The 22,972-nt window shown below is 47.3% G+C and overlaps 1 protein-coding gene across 26 annotated transcripts in view; it reads right to left on the reverse strand.

The window, feature by feature from the left end:
• The window catches only part of LOC144684561 (uncharacterized), a 336,148-nt gene that overhangs the window by 199,453 nt on the left and 113,723 nt on the right, over positions 1-22,972 (reverse strand). For all 26 annotated transcript variants that reach the window (XM_078548502.1, XM_078548509.1, XM_078548490.1 and 23 more), the window contains exons 10-12: positions 19,025-19,060; positions 1,143-1,190; positions 264-299 (exon numbers count right to left, since the gene is read on the reverse strand). In XM_078548502.1, coding sequence (XP_078404628.1) covers positions 264-299; positions 1,143-1,190; positions 19,025-19,060 — 120 coding nt within the window. The remainder of the gene's footprint in view (positions 1-263; positions 300-1,142; positions 1,191-19,024; positions 19,061-22,972) is intronic.

The following is a 22,972-nucleotide window of genomic DNA, read 5'->3' on the forward strand; positions in this document are numbered from 1 at the left end:
TTACATGTCGGTGAGCAGGCCCCGCCCTCACTCGCCTACCTGAAGATTCTGCCCTTGATTCACTTGACCCAATGTTGCTAATCATATAGTAAAGTGAGGAGAGTTCTGAGCAGTATTTGGACAAATCTTCCTCCATTACTAAATTATAAATTTAATTGTTATATACATATATTCTTGTCAGTATTTTTCTCATTAATATTCTATGCTTACTAACACAATAATAATGTGATGCTTTTACAAATAACAGAAGTAGAAAAACTTACCTCCATATTTAGCAGCTTTAGCTGCTGCGTACCCATCTGCATTGATAGAGGATTGACAAGTTATGACAGAGCAAAGACCGGCTACATACAAAGTGCACCAATTAGTAACTTTACACAAACCAACAGCAGCCCTCATTCCAGATAGACCCCATTTCTGAAAGATTCAATATGAATTCAAATTATTCAATTCCGACTGACTAAGTATAGAAACCTTTAGGATCACAAGAAAACATGGAATGAAATGAGATTACTTGCCCATTAATTCCTATCTTGTATATAGTGCACGTGCAATTTAACTTACTTACACAAAAACCTGACTATTCTACTGTCTATTTGACGACACGACAGCTGACTGCATTGAACAAAGGGTGAAAAAAAATTTAAGGGCATGTCCCCTCGTGTGAAACTGTCACATGAGCTGGGACATGCCCATTAATGTTAATAAAAATGTTTCCAACAGTTTAAAAATCTTCATGAAACCTCATCCCACCCATGGATGAGGTTCCACGAAAAATGCAAAGGCCGCCTGGGCTCTTCGCCTGCCCACCAACCTTAAGGTTGGACAGGCAACTCAGGTCAATGATTTAATTGATTGTTAAATGGCCTTAATAGGCCTTTGACAGTTCAGCGGGCGCGAAGCCGAACTGAAAATCTGAATGACATGTAGTGACGTCGGGATGCACACCCAACATCACCGTGTGTCATTTTACGCCTTGGCGAGCGGGCCCCACCCCTGCTCACTGAGCCGAAGATTTACCCTATGTTTATAGTGTTAAAATATACTAATCGATTGCTTTGAAAAATTGACACTTAAAATAACACTTTGCATTCAACTCATCTCAATGAATCTAAAATGCTATTTACGAGTGATCAAATTACCTTGAATGCCTCCTGGAACAGTTCTAGGTACACCTCCTGGAACACCTCCTGAAATGCCAGAACAGGTGAGTTACAATCATTGGATGTTACTAAGACTACCTGTCACAAAGCTTGAACTGATGCAACATATGCAGCTTGTTTGTAGAATCATCAGTTGACCTCATTCAAGTGTAAGTCTACACTATCAAATTTATTGCCTCTCATCACCCGCCCATTTTCTGTCATCCAACGTCCAGGCAGCCATTTTTAAAGCTCAGGTTCGCAGAGCCAGGAACTTTCCACTCTCTGTGCACCCAACCCAGGAACGAAAATCTGGACCTAGGGCAAACTCATATTATGATCGCTTATTAGATAAATGTTCACACATTGTTAGGCTATTCAGTAAATCTGGCTCATTACTCATTGCTAAATCTAATGGGACACCCTCTTGTTGAATCAAGGACATATTGTAGCAGAAAATTATCCTGGACACACTCAAAAGATTTACTACTTTTCCTACATGTCTACTTATTTTAATCTATTTGAAAGTTATAATCCCCCTTTAAAATTTGCTTCTTCTACGTGCTTGTCTCACCTCTGAAATTAGGAGATATACAATCTATCATGTCACACCAGCTAATGCACAACTCCCACTGCTGTCTCATAGACTCATAACATATACACTGTCTGCTTACCTCTCATTATATCCTGCCTTATCATTGAAATGATCTTAGTTACTAAGGCTGCTCCTTCTCTATCATTTTCCCTTTCTTTCCTGTTGTCCTTATAACCTGGGGTGGAATTTCACTGTCCACTGCCGGTGATTTTGAAGGCGGGGGAGGGGGTGCTTATAAAATGCAGCGCTTGGCCTACCCACCACCTACCAGGGCACCCCAATATGTCTCACATTTTATGAGGTGGTAGTGAAGATGTGAGGCAGCTCGCTCACCCTTGGACCTATTGGAGGTCCTTAAGTGGCCAATTAATTACTACTTTAGTGCCTCATCCCGCCCTCTCTGCTATTTTGCCAGTGTCAGGGGAAGGCCCCAGCCAGGTGGGCAGCTTGGCAACTTTTACTCAGCAAGCTGCTGTCAGGTAATAGGGAGGGGGACCCTCCTATTTGGGCCCCCTATGCCCATCTGAGGCATTCGCACCCCACCACGAAGTCACACCCTTACCCCAGGACTTTCAAAGCCAGTTCACCACCCCCCCTCACTCCCTTCACTCCCCTCATTGGGGTCTGCCAGCCCGGCCCCGTCGATATCCCAGACTTACCTGAGGTCCCACCTCCATTAGCTCCCTTTCTTTGGGGAACGCATGTAGTCCCAGCAGTGGCCACCGTTCACACCTGATGCTGCTGGGACCACAGAGCAGATTCTAAGGTGGGACTTCCCACCCAGATGAGGGCAGAAGTTTCGCTCTTAGCCAATTAATGTCCCACTGAGAATAAAATGGCTGTGGGGCAGCCTGTGTCAGAGGGAATGTGTTCCCTGTTGACTCTTCAGGTGGCAGGGTGGGAAACCCTTGATTCCCTTGTAGATCAAAAATCTGTCTTATTCAGTCTTGAATATATTCAATAATGTATCCTACACTCCTCTCTGGGGTAGAGAATTCCAAAGATTAATCTCCCTCTGAGAGAAGAAATTCCTGCTTATCTCCATTGTAAATAGGAGACACTCAAACAATGCCTACTAGTTCTAGATTCACTGACAAGGGGAAACATCCTCTCAGCACTCACCCTGTGAAGACCTCTCAGATTCTTATTTGTTTCAATAAGATCACCTCTTATTCTTCTAAAATCTAAGAAATATAGGCCCAATCTGCTCAATCTTTCCTCTTAAAACAACGCCTTAATCCCAGGAATCAACTTAATAAACCTTCTCTGAACTGCCTCCAATGCCATACATCCCTCCTTAAATATGGATAACAAAACTGCACTCTAGATGTGGTTTCACCAATGTTCTATACACTTGTAGCAAGAGTTCCCTGCTTTAGTGATGATGTTGGGAGTGGCATTAAACAGGAAATTAAAGTTGCATGCAATAACGGAACATCTGAATTACGGGTGACTTTAATCTGCATATAGATTGGGCAAATCAAATTAGTAACAATACTGTAGAGGAAAAATTCCTGGAGTGTATACGGGATGGTTTTCTAGACCAATACATTGAGGAACCAACTAGAGAGCAGGCCATCCTAGACTGGGTATTGTGTAATGAGAAAGGAATAATTGACAATCTAGTTGTGTGAGGCCCCTTGGGGATGAGCGACCATAATATGATAGAATTCTTCATCAAGATGGAGAGTGACGTAATTGATTCTGAGACTAGGGTCCTGAATCTTAATAAAGGAAACTACGATGGTATGGGATACGAGTTGGCTACGATGGATTGGGAAATGTCACTTAAAGGGATGTCGGTGGACAGGCAATGGCAAACATTCAAAGAGCGCATGGGTGAACTGCAACAATTGTTTATTCCTGTCTGGCGCAAAAGTAAAATAGGAATGGTGGCCAAACCATGGCCAAATTAGAGATAGTATTAGATCCAAGGAAGAGGCAGACAAATTGGCCAGAAAAATAACAGACCTGAGGATTGGGAGCACTTTAGAATTCAGCAAAGAAGGACCAAGGGATTGATTAAGAAGGGGAAAATAGAATATGAGAGTAAGCTTGCAGGGAACATAAAAACTGACTGTAAAAGTTTCTATAGGTATGTGAAGAGAAAAAGATTGGTGAAGATAAATGTAGGTCCCTTACAGTCTGAATCAGGGGGAATTTATAATGGTGAACAAAGAAATGGCTGACCAACTAAATACATACTTTGGTTCTGTCTTCACAAAGGAGGACACAAATAACATACCAGAAATGTTGGGGAACACAGGGTTTAGTGAGAGGGAGGAACTGAAAGAAATCAGTATTAGTAGAGAAATGGTGTTGGAGAAATAGATGGGATTGAAGGCTGATAAATCCCCAGGGCCTGATAATCTACATCCCAGAGTACTTAAGGAAGTGGCCCTAGAAATAGTGGATGCATTGGTGGTCATCTTCCGAGATTCTATAGACTCTGGAATAGTTCCTACAGATTGGAGGGTAGCTAATATACCCCACTATTTAAAAAGGGAGGTAGAGAGAAACAGGGAATTATAGACCAGTCGTTAGAATGACGTCGGTCGTGGGGAAAATTCTAGAGTCCATTATAAAAGATTTAATAGCAGAGCACGTGGAAAACAGTGGCAGAATTGGACAGAGTCAGCATGGATCATGCTTGACAAATCTACTGGAATTTTTCGAGGATGTACCTAGTAGAGTTGATGAAGGGAAGCCAGTGGTTTATTTGGACTTTCAGAAAGCTTTTGACAAAGTTCCACATAAGAGATTAGCATGTAAAATTAAAGCACATGGGATTGGGGGTAGTGCATTGAGATGGATAGAAAACCGGTTGGCAGACAGGAAACAAAGAGTAGGAATAAACGGGTCTTTTTCCCAATGGCAGGCAGTGACTAGTGGGGTACCGCAGAGATCGGTGCTGGTACCCCAGCTATTCACAATATATATTAATGATTTAAATGAGGGAACTAAATGTAATATCTCCAAAGTTGCAGATGACACAAAGCTGGGTGGGAGGGTGAGCTGTGAGGAGGATGCAGAGATGCTTCAGTGTGATTTGGACAAGCTGAATGAGTGGACAAATGCATGGCAGATGCAGTATAATGTGGATAAATGTGAAGTTATCCACTTTGGTAGCAAAAACAGGAAGGCAGATTATTATCTGAATGGCTATAAATTGGGAGAGGGGAATGTGCAACGAGACCTGGGTGTCCTTGTACACCAGTCGCTGAAAGTAAGCATGCAGGTGCAGCAGGTGGTCAAGAAGGCAAATGGTATGTTGGCCTTCATAGCGAGAGGATTCAAGCAGGGATGTCTTGTTGCAATTATACAGGGCCTCGGTGAGACCACACTTGGAATATTGTGTGCAGTTTTGGTCTCCTTATCTGAGGAAGGATGTTCTTGCTATAGAGGGAGTGCAGCAAAGGTTTACCAGACTGATTCCTGGGATGGCGGGACTCACATATGAGGAGAGATTGAGTTGTTTAGGATTATATTTGCTGGAATTCAGAATACTGAGGGGGGATCTCATAGAAACCGATAAAATTCTAACAGGACTAGACAAGGTAGATACAGGAAGGAGGTTCCTGATGGTGGGGGAGTCCAGAACCAGGGGTCACAGTCTGAGGATACGGGGTAGACCATTTAGGACTGAGATGAGGAGAAATTTCTTCACCCAGAGAGTGGTGAGCCTGTGGAAATCACTACCACAGAAAGTAGTTGAGGCCAAAACATTGTATGTTTTCAAGAAGGAGTTAGATATAGCTCTTGGGACGAAAGGGATCAAAGGATATGGGGAGAAAGTGGGGACAGGCTATTGAGTTGGATGATCAGCCATGATCATAATGATAGCGGAGCAGGCTTGAAGGGCCGAATGGCCTACTCCTGCTCCTATTTTCTATGTTTCTATGTTTATATTCCATCCCCTTACAATAAATGCTAACATTCCATTTGCCTTCCCAATTACTTGCTGCACCTGTATACAAACCTTTTGTGACTAGGACACCTCAGCGTAGTGTCCTAGGCCCAACCATCCTCAGTTGCTTCATCAATGACCTTACTTCCATCATAAGGTCAGAAGTGGAGATGTTCGCTGATGATTTCACAATGTGCAGCACTATTCACAACTCCTCAGATACTGAAGCAGTCCATGTCCAAATGCAGCAAGACCTGGACAATACCCAGGCTTGGGCTGACAAGTGGCCACACAAGTGCCAGGCAATGACCTTCTCCAACAAAAGAGAATCTAACCACTGCCCCTTGACATTCAATGGCATTACATTTGCTGAATCTCCCACTATCAACATCCTGGGGGTTACCATTGATCAGAAACTGATCTGGACTAGGCATATAAATACTGTGACTACAAAAGCAGGTCAGAAGCTAGGGATCCTACGGCAAGTAACTAATCTCCTGACTCCCCAAAGCCTGTCCGCCATCTACAAGGCACAAGCCAGGAGTGTGTTGGAATGCGCTCCACTTGCCTGGACGAGTGCAGCTCCAAAAACACTCAAGAAGCTTGACACTATCCAGGACAAAGCAGCCCACTTGATTGGCACCCCATCCACAAACATTCACTCCCCACCACCGATGCACAGTGGCAGCAGTGTGTACCATCTACAAGTTGCACTGCAGAAACTCACCAAGGCTCCTTAGGCAGCACCTTCCAAACTCACGACCGTTACCATCTAGGACAAGGGCAGCAGATACATGGGAACACCACCACCTGGAAGTTCCCTTCCAAGCCACTGGAAATATATTGCCACTCTTTCACTGTTGCTGGGTTAAAATCCTGGAACTCCTTCCCCAAGAGCACTATGGGTGTACCTACACCACAGGAACTGCAGCGGCTCAAGAAGGCAGCTCACCACCATCTTATCAAGGGCAATTAGGGATGGGCAATAAATGCTGGCCTAGCCAGCGACGCCCACATCCCATAAATGAATAAAAGAAAAAGATCTCTCTGTACTGTAACGATCCTGAGTCAATTCCATTTCAATAATATTCCCAAAGTGGGGAACCTCACATTTTCCCACATTACATTCCATCTGCCAATTTTCTAATGTGAACAGCAGGTCCCCAGCCCCTCTGCCAATGACACCAGTGTGCCGAGTGGCCACAATGTCAGTGCAGCACCCTGGACCTGTACAAGAGCCCCTCAGCATGCTGGGGCCATCAGGGCCACAATGCAAGCCTGACTGATAACTTAATTGGTCAATCAGTCAGCCACATAGAGTGGCACACTTACATGTGATAGAAGCTAAATGTATTAATATACAAGGCCCTGTATTTTTGCAGACAGATAGAAACTCTTTCGAGTTATCAACAGTCACAGATTGCAACTCTTTCGAGTACAATCACAGTTCTTGGTTTCCGGGAGTGGGACATGAACCCACAACCCTCTGATTCAAAGGCGAGGGTGCTATGAGCCACAGCTGACACCTCAGACACACATTGCACCTGTTTCAACTAAACAAAATAGACAGCAGACATCTGATTTGTTTCCCAGGGCAATGCCTTGACCAATCACAGTAAACCCACCTAGTTTGAATTTAAACAAAGCTTGACAATTAACTGTCAGTCATCAGTTAACTGGTGTAACTCTTTTGAGTCAAAACAATAAACTAAATTAACAAAAACAAGGGAGAAATCAAGCACAGCCCCTAAGTCAGGTCAGCTGTAAAATCAAGGAGAAAACTTAAAAGGAACCTTACAAACATCAAACTAAGATGTGATTAAAGGGGTCAACAAAACACCCCAGTCCCCGCGGTGCCCACCGGGCACGGAAGGCCTCGATGGTGCCGGCAGACACCGCGTGCTCCCTTTCCAGGGACATCCGGCCGCGAACGTAGCCGCAGAAGAGGGACAAACAATCGGGTGGGAATCCCCCGTCGATCGCCCGCTGCCTGGACCTGTTGATGGCCAACTTGGCCAGGCCCAGGAGCAGGTTCACGAGGAGGTCCTCCTTCTTCCCGACCCCCTTCCGCACCGGGTGTCCGTAGATCAGGAGCGTGGGACTGAAGTGCAAACAAAATAGTAACAAAAGATTTTTTAAATAACTAACAAGGGAGTGCAGCCTAAGACATCCTATATATGCATGGTCCACGGACTCCACAAGACCGCAAAAAGGGCAAGTGTCCTGGGAGTCCATGAACCTAAACATTCTCCTATTGTAGGGGACTGCTGCATGCAACACCCTCCAACCCAGGTCCCCGATAGAAAGAGGGAGAACACCTCCGTAGAGGGCCTCCCATCGGGGGCCTCCGCCGCTGGACGGCAACAAGGCACGCCAGGGCGTGTCCGGGCGGCGGACCAGGGCGAGAAAATGAAAGGTGTGCAGCAGCAGTCCGTACAGAAAACCCCTCCGCACTGTGCCAAATGGCACGGAGGGCATGTCCCCGAGGCGGCTCATATTATTGCGGGGCACCGGCACCCGAGGGAGGGTTCGGGGCTTGGGGCCAATGTGGAATTCCGTCCGAACAGGGGAACGTTCAGCCGGAAGATCACCGCGCACCTGGGCCACCTCGAGACCTAAAATGACTTCGGGTCCGAGCACGACCGTTTTTAGGTCTTGGATGGCATCGGCTGCGACCTGGACACTCACTGGCGCGCGGCGCGCCAACTCCTGCGGGAGCATCCAGCCCAGTCCTCCGCCACCCAGCACGTCCCCGATCCTGGTCACCCCGGCAGCCACAGCCCTCCTCTCCGCCAGCCACTGAAAGGGACGGAGGGGCGGATTCCTGACCAGCGGCTCTCTGACAATAGCCGCTACTCCTGACGGGGGAGAGCTGCATCGCGAGGCGACCACGTTCCAGACATTGATCAGGTCCTGGTAAAAGACGGGCAACACCTGGAAGGAGCCACCGAGGCCCCTCTGCTCTATAAACAGGAGCTGCACATCATAATTCAGGCCGTGCACCTGGCGGAAGAAATACGTCGCCAGAGCACACCATCTCGGAGGAGGCTCGACGTAAAGGTATCGCTGCAGGGTCTGAAGACGGAAAGTCGCTACCTGCGTGCGTAGGCACACTAGCGCCTGACCGCCCTCCCTAAGCGGGAGACTCAGAACCTCAGCAGCGACCCAGTGCAATCTTTTGTCCCAGAAGAAGTCGACTAGCATTCTCTGGATTTTTACGACAAAGTCCGGGGGAGGGGTCAAAGTGACCAGCCGATACCACAACATGGCGGCGATCAGCTGGTTTATGACGAGAACTCGACCCCGGTAAGACAGCACTCGGAGCAGTCCTGTCCAGCGCTGCAGGCGAGCGGTGACTTTCGTCTCCAGTTCCTGCCAGTTCGCCGGCCAGGATTCCTCGGCAAAAATTCTTTGGAGTTATCAACAGTCACAGATTGCAACTTTTTCGAGTACAATCACAGTTCTTGGTTTCCGGGAGTGGGACATGAACCCACAACCCTCTGATTCAAAGGCGAGGGTGCTATGAACTGAGCCACAGCTGACGCCTCAGATTTAATTAAACTCTTTCGAGTTATCAACAGTCACAGATTGCAACTCTTTCAAGTACAATCACAGTTCTTGGTTTCCGGGAGTGGGACATGAACCCACAACCCTCTGATTCAAAGGCGAGGGTGCTATGAACTGAGCCACAGCTGACACCTCAGACACACATTGCACCTGTTTCAACTAAACAAAATAGACAGCAGACATCTGATTTGTTTCCCAGGGCAATGCCTTGACCAATCACAGTAAACCCACCTAGTTTGAATTTAAACAAAGCTTGACAATTAACTGTCAGTCATCAGTTAACTGGTGTAACTCTTTTGAGTCAAAACAATAAACTAAATTAACAAAAACAAGGGAGAAATCAAGCACAGCCCCTAAGTCAGGTCAGCTGTAAAATCAAGGAGAAACTTTTAAAGGAACCTTAAAAACATCAAACTAAGATGTGATTAAAGGGGTCAACAAAACACCCCAGACCCCGCGGTGCCCACCGGGCACGGAAGGCCTCGATGGTGCCAGCAGACACCGCGTGCTCCCTTTCCAGGGACATCCGGCCGCGAACGTAGCCGCGGAAGAGGGATAAACAATCGGGCGGGACTCCCCCGTCGATCGCCCGCTGCCTGGACCTGTTGATGGCCAACTTGGCCAGACCCAGGAGCAGGTTCACGAGGAGGTCCTCCTCCTTCCCGACCCCCTTCCGCACCGGTTGTCCATAGATCAGGAGCGTGGGACTGAAGTACAAACAAAATAGTAACAAAAGATTTTTTAAATAACTAAAAAGGGAGTGCAGCCTAAGACACCCTATATACGCATGGTCCACGGACTCCACAAGACCGCAAAAAGGGCATGTGTCCTGGGAGTCCGTGAACCTAAACATCCTCCTATTGTAGGGGACTGCTGCATTCAACACCCTCCAACCCAGGTCTCCGATAGAAAGGGGGAGAACTCCTCCGTAGAGGGCCTCCCATCGGGGGCCTCCGCCACCGAACGGCAACAAGGCACGCCAGGGCGTGTCCGGGCGGCGGACCAGGGCGAGAAAATGGAAGGTGTGCAGCAGCAGTCCGTACAGAAAACCCCTCCGCACCGTGCCAAATGGCACGGAGGGCATGTCCCCGAGGCGGCTCATATTATTGCGGGGTACCGGCACCCGAGGGAGGGTTCGGGGCTTGGGGCCAATGTGGAATTCCGTCCGAACAGGGGAACGTTCAGCCGGAAGATCACCGCGCACCTGGGCCACCTCGAGACCTAAAAGGACTTCGGGTCCGAGCACGACCGTTTTTAGGTCTTGGATGGCATCGGCTGCGACCTGGACACTCACTGACGCGCGACGTGCCAACTCCTGCGGGAGTATCCAGCCCAGTCCTCCACCACCCAGCACGTCCCCGATCCTGGTCACCCCGGCAGCCACAGCCCTCCTCTCCGCCAGCCACTGAAAGGGACGGAGGGGCGGATTCCTGAGCAGCGGCTCTCTGACGATAGCCGCTACTCCTGACGGGGGAGAGCTGCGTCGCATGGCGACCACGTTCCAGACTTTGATCAGGTCCTGGTAAAAGACGGGCAACACCTGGAAGGAGCCGAGGCCCCTCTGATCTACAAACAGGAGCTGCACGTCATAATTCAGGCCGTGCACCTGGCGGAAGAAATACGTCGCCAGGGCACACCATCTCGGAGGAGGCTCGACGTAAAGGTATCGCTGCAGGGTCTAAAGACGGAAAGTTGCCACCTGCGTGCGTAGGCACACTAGAGCCTGACCGCCCTCCCTAAGCGGGAGACTCAGGACCTCAGCAGCGACCCAGTGCAATCTTTTGTCCCAGAAGAAGTCGACTAGCATTCTCTGGATTTTCACGACAAAGTCCGGGGGAGGGGTCAAAGTGACCAGCCGATACCACAACATGGCGGCGATCAGCTGGTTTATGACGAGAACTCGACCCCGGTAAGACAGCACTCGGAGCAGTCCTGTCCAGCGCCGCAGGCGAGCGGTGACTTTCGTCTCCAGTTCCTGCCAGTTCGCCGGCCAGGATTCCTCGGCAGGGCAGAGATGGACCCCCAGGTAGAGGATGCTGGTCCTGCTCCAGGTGAAAGGCCTGAGCTCCTCGGGTAGGGGATCCATCTGCCACGGGCCGACCAGGAGTCCAGAACATTTCTCCCAGTTGATCCTGGCAGAAGAAGCCGCAGAGTAGACCTCCTGGCACTCGCGCATCCTCCGCAGGTCAGCCGGGTCACTAAACATTAGGAGCCCGTCAACGGCGTATGCCGAGAGGACCACCCCGATGCCCGGCCCGCGCAGAACCAATCCCGACAACCTCCTCCGCAAGAGGCGCAGGAAAGGCTCCACGCAAATAGAATACAACTGGCCAGACAGGGGGCAGCCCTGACGTACCCCTCTCCCAAAGCGAAGGGGCGCCGTCAGGGACCCGTTAACCTTCACTAGACACTCCACGGCGGTGTACAGAAGTCGGATCCGGGCGACAAAATGCGTCCCGAAACCGAATGCTCGCAGAGTCCCGAGTAAATATTCGTGATCCACCCTGTCGAACGCCTTCTCCTGATCAAGGGACAGGAAGGCGCTCGACAGACCAGCCCTCTGGGAATGGTGGATAATGTCCCGGACCAGATGGATGTTATCGTAAATTGTGCGGTCCGGGACGGTGTAGGACTGGTCAGGGTGTATCATGTGGTCCAGCACGGTGCCGAGCCGAGAAGACATGGCTCTAGCGAAGATTTTATAGTCCGTGCTGAGGAGGGAGACTGGGCGCCAGTTTTTAAGGAGGCGGAGATCCCCCTTCTTCGGCAACAGGGTAATCACGGCCCTGCGCCACGAAAGGGGCATCTCCCCGGTAGCAATGCTCTCCCCCAGGACCCCTGTGAAGTCGCTCCCCAGGACGTCCCAGAACGCCCTGAAGAACTCCACGGTCAGCCCGTCAAGTCCCGGGGATTTGCCCCTTGAGAGACCATCGAGGGCGCCGGTCAGCTCCCCCAGTCTTATAGGGGAGTCAAGCTTTCCGGCGCCCTCCAGGCCGACCTGCGGCAGGTCCTCCCACAAAACTCTGCAAGCATCCTCGCTGGACGGATCCGGAGAGAACAGGGCAGTATAAAAGTTTCTGGTCATGGCCCTGATGCACTCCGGATCCGAGACGAGGGATCCGTCGTCGGCCAGCAGCGTAAAGAGCTGCTGACGGACCCCGTGCCTTTTTTCCAGCGAGTAGAAGAAGGGGGAGCCACGGTCCAGGTCCTTGAGGAACCGGATCCGTGACCTCACGAATGCGCCCCGGGACCCGGCGAGTTGCAGGTCCCGCAACGCGCCCTTCTTCTCATCGTACACCGACCGCAGGGCCGGGTCCGCGTCGGGCCGACGGAGACGTGCCTCCAGGTCGAGCACCTCCTTCTCCAACTCCTCGACCCTGGATTTCCGCCTCTTTGTCGACCCCTTCGCGTACTCTTGACAGAAAACTCGGACGTGAGTCTTGCCCACGTCCCACCATAGCCTCAAGGAGGGGAAGCCTCCCCGCTTCCTTCTCCAGCCGGCCCAGAAACGACGAAACGAGTCCAGGAACCGCTCATCCTCCAGCAACAGGTTGTTAAAGTGCCAGTGCGCGGACCCTGTCCGAGCGCAAAACGGAGCGAGCTCCACCCACACCAGACGGTGGTCCGTGCACGGCACCTGCTGCACAGAAGCCGCCGGAACGCAGGACACGTACGCCTTCGAAACGTAAAGATGGTCGAGTCTGGACGCTCCGACTCCAGGTAACACAAAGGTGAAAACGCTGGAATCGGGATGGAGATTTCGCCAGACGTCCACCAAGTCGAAGGACCTGACCAAGTCCCGTAACTTACTCACACCTCGCGTGCGGTGCTGGGTACCGTGAAAAAATTCTTTCCAGTTATCAACAGTCACAGATTGCAACTCTTTTTTGAGTACAAACACAGTTCTTGGTTTCTAGGAGTGGGACATGAACCCACAACCTTCTGATTCAAAGGCGAGGGTGCTATGAACTGAGCCACAGCTGACGCCTCAGATTTAATTAAACTCTTTCGAGTTATCAACAGTCACAGATTGCAACTCTTTCAAGTACAATCACAGTTCTTGGTTTCCGGGAGTGGGACATGAACCCACAACCCTCTGATTCAAAGGCGAGGGTGCTATGAACTGAGCCACAGCTGACACCTCAGACACACATTGCACCTGTTTCAACTAAACAAAATAGACAGCAGACATCTGATTTGTTTCCCAGGGCAATGCCTTGACCAATCACAGTAAACCCACCTAGTTTGAATTTAAACAAAGCTTGACAATTAACTGTCAGTCATCAGTTAACTGGTGTATTCACCATGGCAATGCCTCTACCAATCAGAGTCCACTTGCCAGCCAATCAACAGTCTCTTCTCATGAAGTATAAAATGTTGTACCCTTTACATCTGGTATTCTTGCGAATTGTCCTGATGAGTGCAAGGCAAACAGCTTTGATGACATGTGTCTTTTTTTCAAAAATGTCCTCATTGGAAGAGCCAGTAGCTGGCTCTTTCTTTGGTACAGAGGAAAAAAACTAATTGGTGAGTGGCTGGAAGGCTATTCTACTTATTCTAGTTTTAATAAGTGGTTTGTAAAATTTAAGGTATGGCAGGTCAGCTCAGCTGAGTGGAATGTACATCCTGTGGTATGTGGCAAGTCATGGATGCACCATGTGTCTTAGATGAACACACCTCCAGGAATGCCCACTGGCTGCAGAAGATTGAGCTTTGAGTTTCGGAACTCGAGCAGTGGCTGGAGGCACTGTTGTGCATCTGCGAGGCTGAGAACAACATGGATAGCACATTTAGGGAGGTGGTCACATCATAGGTCAGCAGTATACAAGGAAAGAAGGAATGGCTGACTGCTAGGCAGTCTAATAGAACCAGGCAGGTAGGGCAGGAGTCCCCTGAGTCTACCTTGGTTGCTAATTGGTTTTCCATTTTGGACACTGGTGAGGGCACTGATTCCTCAGGGGATTGTAGCCAGAGCCAAGTCCATGGCACCATGGGTGACTCAGCTGTACAGGAGGGAGGAAGAAGAATGGAAGAGCAATAGTGATAGGGAAGTCAATAGTCAGGGGATCAAACAGGCGTTTCTACAGCAGTAAATGTGACTCCAGGATGGTGTGTTATCTCCCTGGTGTCAGGGTCAAGGATGTCACAGAGCGGCTGCAGGACATCCTTCTGGGGGAAGGCGAACAGCCAGAGGTCATGGTCCACATTGGCACCAATGACATAGGGAGGAAGAGGGATGAGGCCCTGAAAGCAGATTTTAGGGAGTTAGGAAGGAAATTAAAAAAACAGGGATTTAAGAGCAGTGATCGCAGGATTTCTCCCAGTGCCACATGCTAGTGAGCATAGAGATAGGAGACTTGATTGATGGAACACGTGGCTGGAGAATTGGTGTAGGAGGGAGGGCAACGGGTTCCTGAGGCATTGGGACTGGTTCTGGGGTAGTTGGAACTGTATTAGTTGGGCCGGTTACAATTTAACAGAACTGGGATTAATATCCTCGCAGGGAAATTTGCTAGTGTGGTTGGGGAGGGTTTAAACTAGCTTGTCAGGGGGTGGGAACCTGAGGGGTAGCTCAAATTGGAAGGAAATAAAACTGGTAACAGGAAGTAGAAAATTAGCAAGCAAAATTAGAAGGCAGGCGGAACAAAGACGAGCATCAACTAGGCTTAGAATGCAGAATAATGTCAAAAAATTAATGTTAAGGGCACTCTACCTGAATGTATGCAGCATTTGCAACAAGGTAGATGATTTAAAAGCACAAATAGAGGTAAATAGGTATGATCTAATTGCCATTATGAAAATGTGGCTACAGGGTGACCAAGACTGGGAACTGAATATTCAGGGATATTCGATATTTAGGAAGGACAGGCAAAAAGGAAAAGGGGGTGGTGTTGCACTGATAATAAGGGATGGGATCACTACATTGGTAAGGGAGGATCTCAGATCGGGAAAAAAAATGTGGAATCTGTTTGGGTGGAGCTAAGAAACAGCAAGGGACAACAAACATTGGCAGGAGTCATTTATAGGCCACCAAACAGTGGTGATTGTGTGGGGCATGGTATTAATCAGGAGATTAGTGAAGCATGTAGCATGGGTAATGCAGTAATCATGGGTGACTTCAATCTGCATATAGACTGGGTAAACCTAATGAGCACTAATGCTGTGGAGGACAAGTTTCTGGAGTGTGTTCGGGAAGGTTTTCTAGAGCAGTATGTTGAGGAACCAACTTGAGGACAGGCTATTTTAGATCTAGTAATATGCAATGAGCAAGGGCTAATTAATAATCTTGTTGTAAAAGAACCTTTAGATATGAGTGAACTTAATATGGTAGAATTTTACATTATGTTTGAAAGTGAGGTTGTTCAATCTGAAGCCAGGGGGTTAAATTGAACAAAGGAAATTATGAAGGTATGAGGGGCAAATTGGCTGCTGTGGATTGGGAAAATACATTAAAAGGGATGTTGGTACACAGGCAATGGATAGTCTTTAAAGAATTAGTGCACAATTTACAGCAACTATGCATTCCTTTAAGGCACACAAACCCAAAAAGAAAAGTCAGTCACATGGCTAATAAATGAAGTTAAGGATTGTATAAGGTTTTTTAAAAAGGCTTATAAAGTTGCCAGAAATAGTAGTAAACCTGAGGATTGGGAGGATTTTAGAATATAGCAAAGAAGGACCAAGAAATTGATAAAGAAAGGGAGAATAGAATATTAATGTAAAGTAGCAAAAAGCATAAAAACGGATTTCTATAGGTACTTAAAAAGGAAATACTTGGCTGAGACAAATGTGGGTCCATCACAGGCTGAATCAGGAGGATTTATAATGGGGAATAGAGAAATGGCAGAGAATCAAAATGATTATTTTGTGTGTGTCTTCACTGAGGAAGATACAAGAAATCTCCCAGAATTAGAGATTCCACAGGGACTAGGGAAAATGAGGAATTGAAGGAAATTAGTATTAGTAAAAGGTTGCATTGGAGAGCTTAATGGGACTGAAGGTTGCGCTCACTGTGCGGGCGGGGGGGGGGTTAATCCCAAAATCGAGAGTATGCTCTTTCGCGCATGCGCACAAAAGAGCGCACTCGTCTCCCTGTGGCTAAGTGCTGCCTCAGGAAGATTGCCTCTACTTTCAAAAATATTAAAAATAGAAAAAAAAATTCCCTTACATGCCCCCTCATGTGACAATGTCACATGAGTTGAAACATGTTCATAATTTCCAAAAAAACTTTATTAAAACTTTTAAAACCCTACATGAAACCTCATCCCTCCTGTGGATGAGGTTTCATGTTTTTTCCACTTCCCGCTGGGGCTCCTGGCCTCCCCGCCAACCTTAAGGTTGGACGGGCAGGTCCACTAATGACTTTAATTGCTCTGTCAATGGCCTCAATTGGCCATTGACAGGTCGGCGGGCGGGCAGCTGATTTTGCTGCGCCCCTGCCTTCCTGAAAACTTAAATGGGGCGCGGTGACATTGGGAGTTCCGCCTGACGTCACCGTGCGTCATTTTATGCGTCAGCGAGTGGGCCCCGTCCTCACTCGCCGATGGTAAAATCCTGCCCCTGCAGTGTGGCTATGCCCACTGTGCACCACCATCCCTGGCACAGTATGCTGGCTCTCTTGATGGACAGCTGAGAGAACCGGCGCTAGCTCCCACTTCCTTGCTACCTCCTTTAACTATGCAAAGGTCTGAAACCCCATGGTTTTTGTGTGTCATCAGTAAAATCAGAAATACATCTAAATTCCACTTATTTGGCCTTTTAAATGCCTTAATTGCCATCTCACTGCATCAGTGTGTGAAGCCTCCATGTTTGCTGCTGTTGGCAAAATCTGGAAGTGAAATAAGGATGTTGGATTTCCAATCCAAAGTGTTCCATTTGGATATTACACCCCCTGTCATCCCACACCCCTCACCAATCACCTCCCAGCCTGTTCTAAGTGGCCTGGTGAAATTCCAACCAAGGATTCCAAAATCTTTTTTTTAAAATAGTTTTCTCAACTTGTCCTACTGCCTTCCAAAATTTCTGTGGGTATGCCACTAGGTTCTCAGTTCTTTGGTTAAATTCCATCTGCCATCTGCCTGCCCATTTCATCAGTGTGCCCCCTGATATCTGTTACTATCCTCCTCATTGTTTATTACATTTTGAGTTTTGTGTCATCTGAAAGCTTTGTATAACCATTGGGTGGTATTGAGACCAGAGACAACAGTATTGCAAATCTTCCAGCATGTCTATAAATGTTCCATCACTGTTAATAAAACAAGTAGTGCTACATGGCACTAAGCTTTCATGACTAAATGCACCAGTGAGTAACAGCAAGGGCCCAAACATAGATAAAGGAGAAGACCACTCTGCCTCTTGAGTCTGTTCCAGCATTCGCTTTGGTCACATTCTTATAAAGAATATTATTTTTTTTATTCATTCACGGGATGTGGGCTTCGCTGGCTGGGCCAGCATTTATTGCCCATCCCTAGTTGCCCTTGAGAGGGTGGTGGTGAGCTGCCTTCTTGAACCTCTGTAGTCCATGTGGTGTGGGATCCACAGTACTGTTAGGAAGGGATTTCCAGGATTTTGACCCAGCGACAGTGAAGGAACAGCGACATATTTCCAAATCAGGATGGTGAGTTACTTGGAGGGGGACCTCCAGGTGCTGGTGTTCCCATCTATCTGCTGCCCTTGTCCTTCTAGGTGGCTGGTCATGGATTTGGAAGGTGCTGCCTAGGGGCCTTGGTGAATTCTTGCAGTGCATCTTATAGATAGTACACACTGCTGCTACTGTGCATGGTGGTGGAGGGAGTGAATGTTTGTGGATGTGATGCCGATCAAGCGGGCTGCTTTGTCCTGGACGGTGTCTAGATTCTTCAGTGTTGTAGGATCTGCATTCATCCAGGCAAGTGGGGAGTATTCCATCACACTCCTGACTTGTGCCTTGTAGATGCTGGACAGGCTTTAGGGAGTCAGGAGGTGAGTTACTTGTTGTACGGTTCATAGCCTCTGACCTGCTCTTGCAGTCACAGTATTTATATGGCTATAAATTCAGTTTCTGGTCAATGGTAATCCCCAGGATGTTGATAATGGGGGTTTCAGTGATAGTAATGCCATTGAACATCAAGGGGCGATGGTTGGATTCTCTCTTGTTGGAGATGGTCATCGCCTGACACTTGTGTGGCGTAAATATTACTTGTCACTTGTCAGCCCAAGCCTGGATATTGTCCAGGTCTCGTTGCATTTGGATGTGGAGCGCTTCAGTATCTGAGGAGTCGCGAATGGTGCTGAACATTGTACAATTGTCACTGACCATCCCCACTTCTGACCTTACGATGGAAGGAAGCTCATTGATGAAGCAGCTGAAGATGGTTGGGTCGAGGACACTACCCTGAGGAACTCCTGCATTGATGTCCTGGAGCTGAGATGACTAACCTCCAACAACCACAACCATCTCCCTTTGTGCTAGATATGACTCCAATCAGCAGAGAATTTCCCCGCTGATTCTTATTGACTCCAGTTTTGTGAGGGCTCCTCGATGCCACACTCAGTCAAATGCTGTCTTGATGTCAAGGGCAGTCACTTTCACCTCACCTCTTGAGTTAAGCTCTTTTGTCCATGTTTGAACCAAGACTGTAATGAGTTCAGGAGCTGAGTGGTCCTGGCAGAACCCAAACTGGGCATTAGTGAGCAGGTTATTGCTAAGCAAGTGCCGCATGATAGCACTGTTGATGACATCTTCCATTACTTTACTTTACCATTACTTTATTTCTACACTGCTTTATATAATATTTTGATGCTTTTATCATTTTATAGAGTAGGAAAATTTACCTGCATATTTCGCAGCTTTGGCTGCTGCATATCCACCTGCAATGATAGAGGATTGACAAGTTATGACAGAGCAGTGACCAACTACATACAGAGTAGAACAATGGTGAATATTACGAAGACCAACTGCACCACTTCATTCAAGATAAACCCTCTTTCTGAAATATTCAATAATAATGCAAATTGCTCAAATCCAACTAGCAAAATACTATGAATGCTGGAAATCTGTACTAAAAACAGAGTTCTCTCTGCCACGAATGCTGCCAAATCTGTTGACCATTTCCGGTATTTTAACAAATGTAACAAAATACAGTGATCTTTAAGATCACAAGAAAAAGTTGAATAAGAAAAGAATTTACCCATTAATTTCCATCTCCTACATAGAGTACATGCAACTTATCATAGATTTACAGGAAATATTCATTTAACTATTTCTGCCTATTCATTTGTATATTAGATGGCATTACAACTGGTTGCATCTAAAAAGGACAAAAGTAGCAGGAGTGAAAGTCTCAGAAAACAGATCCTGATGGCTACTGAGAGCACAAGAAGCTCACTGAACAAAGAATTCCCCGGCTCTGTGGATACTCCAGCAATTTTTGTTCAGCAAGTAATGATTAGTTTCGTATCTCAACATTTGGATGTATGGACTGTTGTTCTTTGGATGTAGTGCTTGAAGCTTCATTGCTCATATTTGTGGAAACTTGGGGCAGAATTTTGCCCTTGGTGTGTGGGCTCGGCGGGGCCGGGCGGAGCGGGTGGGGGCGGTTGGCAAGCTGACCGCGATCAGCACCACACTGTGATTTCACACCAGTGCGAAACGTGAGCGGCAGTGCTCAGCGCTACCTGTGCAGGCGGGTGCGAGTGGGCCGAGTGTGAACTTCGTGCATGCATGCGAGTGAGCGCTTCATAATCTCCCTGAGACACAGAGCTGCCTCAGGGAGATGAAGCGCTGTTTTAAAAAAAAAGAAATTAAAAATGTCATAAAACATGTCCCCTCATGTGACTCTGTCACATGAGTAGGGACATGTTTTTAATTCAAGTGTAAAATTTTAATTTGATTTTTATTTGCTTTAAGAAACCTCATCCCGCCCATGGATGAGGTTTCCTAAAAAAACGCAAAGGCTGCTTGGCCTTTTTGCCGTCAGGTTGGACAGGCAGTGTAAATTTGAATTTAATTACCTTTTTAGTGGTCTTAACAGGCCTTTAAATTGTTGGTAGGCACGCTGCCGACTCCAGCGCATGCCCACCAAACAAAATATCGTGGGACTGTTCAATGACGTTGGGACACTCGCCTGATGTCATCGCGTGGCATTTTACGCTCGGCCCGCCCATCGAGCTTAATATTCTGCCTCTGGAGTTGAATCAGAACGTTGACAGGTAGCTGCAACAGCTCTTGCCTTTCTAGCAAATTCAATTATGCAGATTCCATAAAAGTAAAATACTGTGGATGATGGAAATCTCAAATAAAAAGAGTAAGTGCTGGAAAAACTCAGCAGGTCAGGAAGAGAGAAACAAGATTAACATTTTGAGTCTGATATGACTCTTCTTTGGAACTGAGTGGCAATGGTAGTAGTAAGGGATCAAAGCATTGGTCCAGAGTAGGTGTTAATACCAGAATAAAGGTCAGAACGGTCTGAAACAGTCTGAAGCGAAACATGGAATTCGGGAGAAAACATATACAAAATGGAAGACAGAGTTTATTGTCTGACATTGTTGAATTCAATTTTGAGTCCAGAAGGCTGTAGAGTGCCTAATTGGAAGATGAGATCAAGCTTGCATTGGGCTTCACTGGAACATTGTAGCAGGCAGAGGATAGAAATGTGAGCATGAGAGGAAGGTGGTGAATTGAAATGGCAAGTGACCAGAAGATCTGGGTCATGCTTGTGACTGAATAGAGGTATTTCGCAAAGCGGCCGCCCAGTCTGCATTTGGCCTCCTCAATGTAAAGGAGACCGCATTGTCAGCAATGAATATAGACTGAAGTTCTGAAGAGTCATATTGGACTCAAAATGTTAACTCTGTTTCTCTCTGTGAAGATGCTACCATACCTGCTTAGTTTTTCCAGTGCTTTCTGTTTTTATTTTGTGTTGATTCCATCACTGTCTCATTGACTGCCATAGCACATATTTTTCACAATATTAGATTGATAGCACCCATTGCCTGTGTGCCACGAATACAGTTAGAATTCAAAATTCCACCCATTGCATATGTGCACACTTGTAAGGCAAGTCGCAATAGAAGCTATATTGGTACAGGCATCTGTGCGCATAGGGAGCATCTGCCAGAAGTAAGAAGAACAGGCAGATCTTGAGATTAATCAGCATGCAAGGATGACTTGACACTTGTGCCATTTTGTGGAGCTCAATGCTCAAGCTAATGCCCTCTTTTAATCTTGCAAAGGAACCAAAGACTGCATTGCTTGTGTCTGTGAATGTGACCATGGCAATGAACCTTTTCGTATCTGGCTCTTTCCTGGCTGGAACTGGAGGTATTTTTCAACACCTCACAGTTTGCCCCCACTGTTGCATGAGGGATGTCGCGGTGCTCTCAATTCATTGAGAGCTAATTACATTTCAGTCTGTCTTGCCAGAGAGCAGCAAATACGGCAAACATGCAGCTTCACTAGGATTGCAGGCTTACGCATGTTGCAGAATCAGAGTTGTAACGGTGCAGAAGGAGGCCCTTCAGCCCATCTTGTCTGCACTGGCAGAAGCCAGTGCCAAAGCCAATGACTGCATGCCCATTGCTTTGTGAACAATGCTAGTAAACTCTTCCCTATACTCAAAGCGAAGGTGTTTTTACCCCCTCAATGTCCAGCTAGTGTGTTACCATAGGCAGTGAACTATGCAGGTCAATGTCCAGTATTTTGGCAGTAGTCATGATACCTTTATTTTGTGGCAATTCACTGAATCAACTGCAATTGAGCCACCAACACAAACCAAAAGATGGCTACTGGGTGACAAGGGCTATCAGCTGACCATATGGCTGATGACACCAGTGAGCAATCCACACATATGTGTGCAGAATGTATACAACAAAAGCAATGTTGCCATATGAAATCTGTTAGAGTGGACCAATAGCATGCTGAAACAATGCTTCCACTGCCCAGAACACACTGGAAGAGCCCTGCAGTGCTTGGCAGAGTGAGTACTAATTAGTTGTGGTCTGCTGCATGCAGCGAAACCATTCAATTTTGAGGGAATGGTCATTGCCACCAGTTATAGAGTGAGCAGCTCAGCAGCAGGAACCTGAGGATCAAGAGGAAGAGAAGCAGCATGAGGACAAGAAAGGGGAGCAGGAGGAAGAGGAAAAGGGAGGAGGCAACCTTATAAGCCTCTTTCCGGCCAGGCTGTATATGAAGAACTCACTTGAGTGCCATGCTAGTAACTGCAAACCCAATTCTCTATTCAACAGTCCCACACTATACTTTTCCACTGTCACTGAGCATCACAGTATCTGTTTAGTCTCAATCCACAACCAAATAAACATTCCAAACAAATTTTATAAATCAAGTCATCAAATTACATACAAAATTCAACAATCATTGTTATGTATTCTGTTGGTGCCTGCCTTCTATACACCTTTATCTGTCCAGGTGCTTCTAAAAAATGCTGCTTCAGTGGCTGCAGCATGGTTGGTGGAAGGCTGCTAGCTTTCAGCTGGGGAATACTTCAGGTGGCCTTCGAGGATAGATCCAGAGCTGCTCGAGCTCTAGGATTCTAGGATTGGCAGCATAATCTAAAAATTAGAGCCAGACCCTTTGTCATTATGTTCGTTAATGAACTGAATCTTTCAAACAGTGGCAATGCTGTGCACATGGCTGCTGCGTGCGAAGATTTCCCTGACCCGACGCTACTATACATTTCTTCCAGAATCCTCTGATTCCAGCTGTCATAGAAATGTGCAGCACTCCCAGGTGCAAAGTAGAGTCAAAGGAATAGAGGACAA

This window comes from Cetorhinus maximus, chromosome 9, assembly GCF_964194155.1.
Source record: "Cetorhinus maximus chromosome 9, sCetMax3.hap1.1, whole genome shotgun sequence".
Taxonomy (NCBI): domain Eukaryota; kingdom Metazoa; phylum Chordata; class Chondrichthyes; order Lamniformes; family Cetorhinidae; genus Cetorhinus; species Cetorhinus maximus.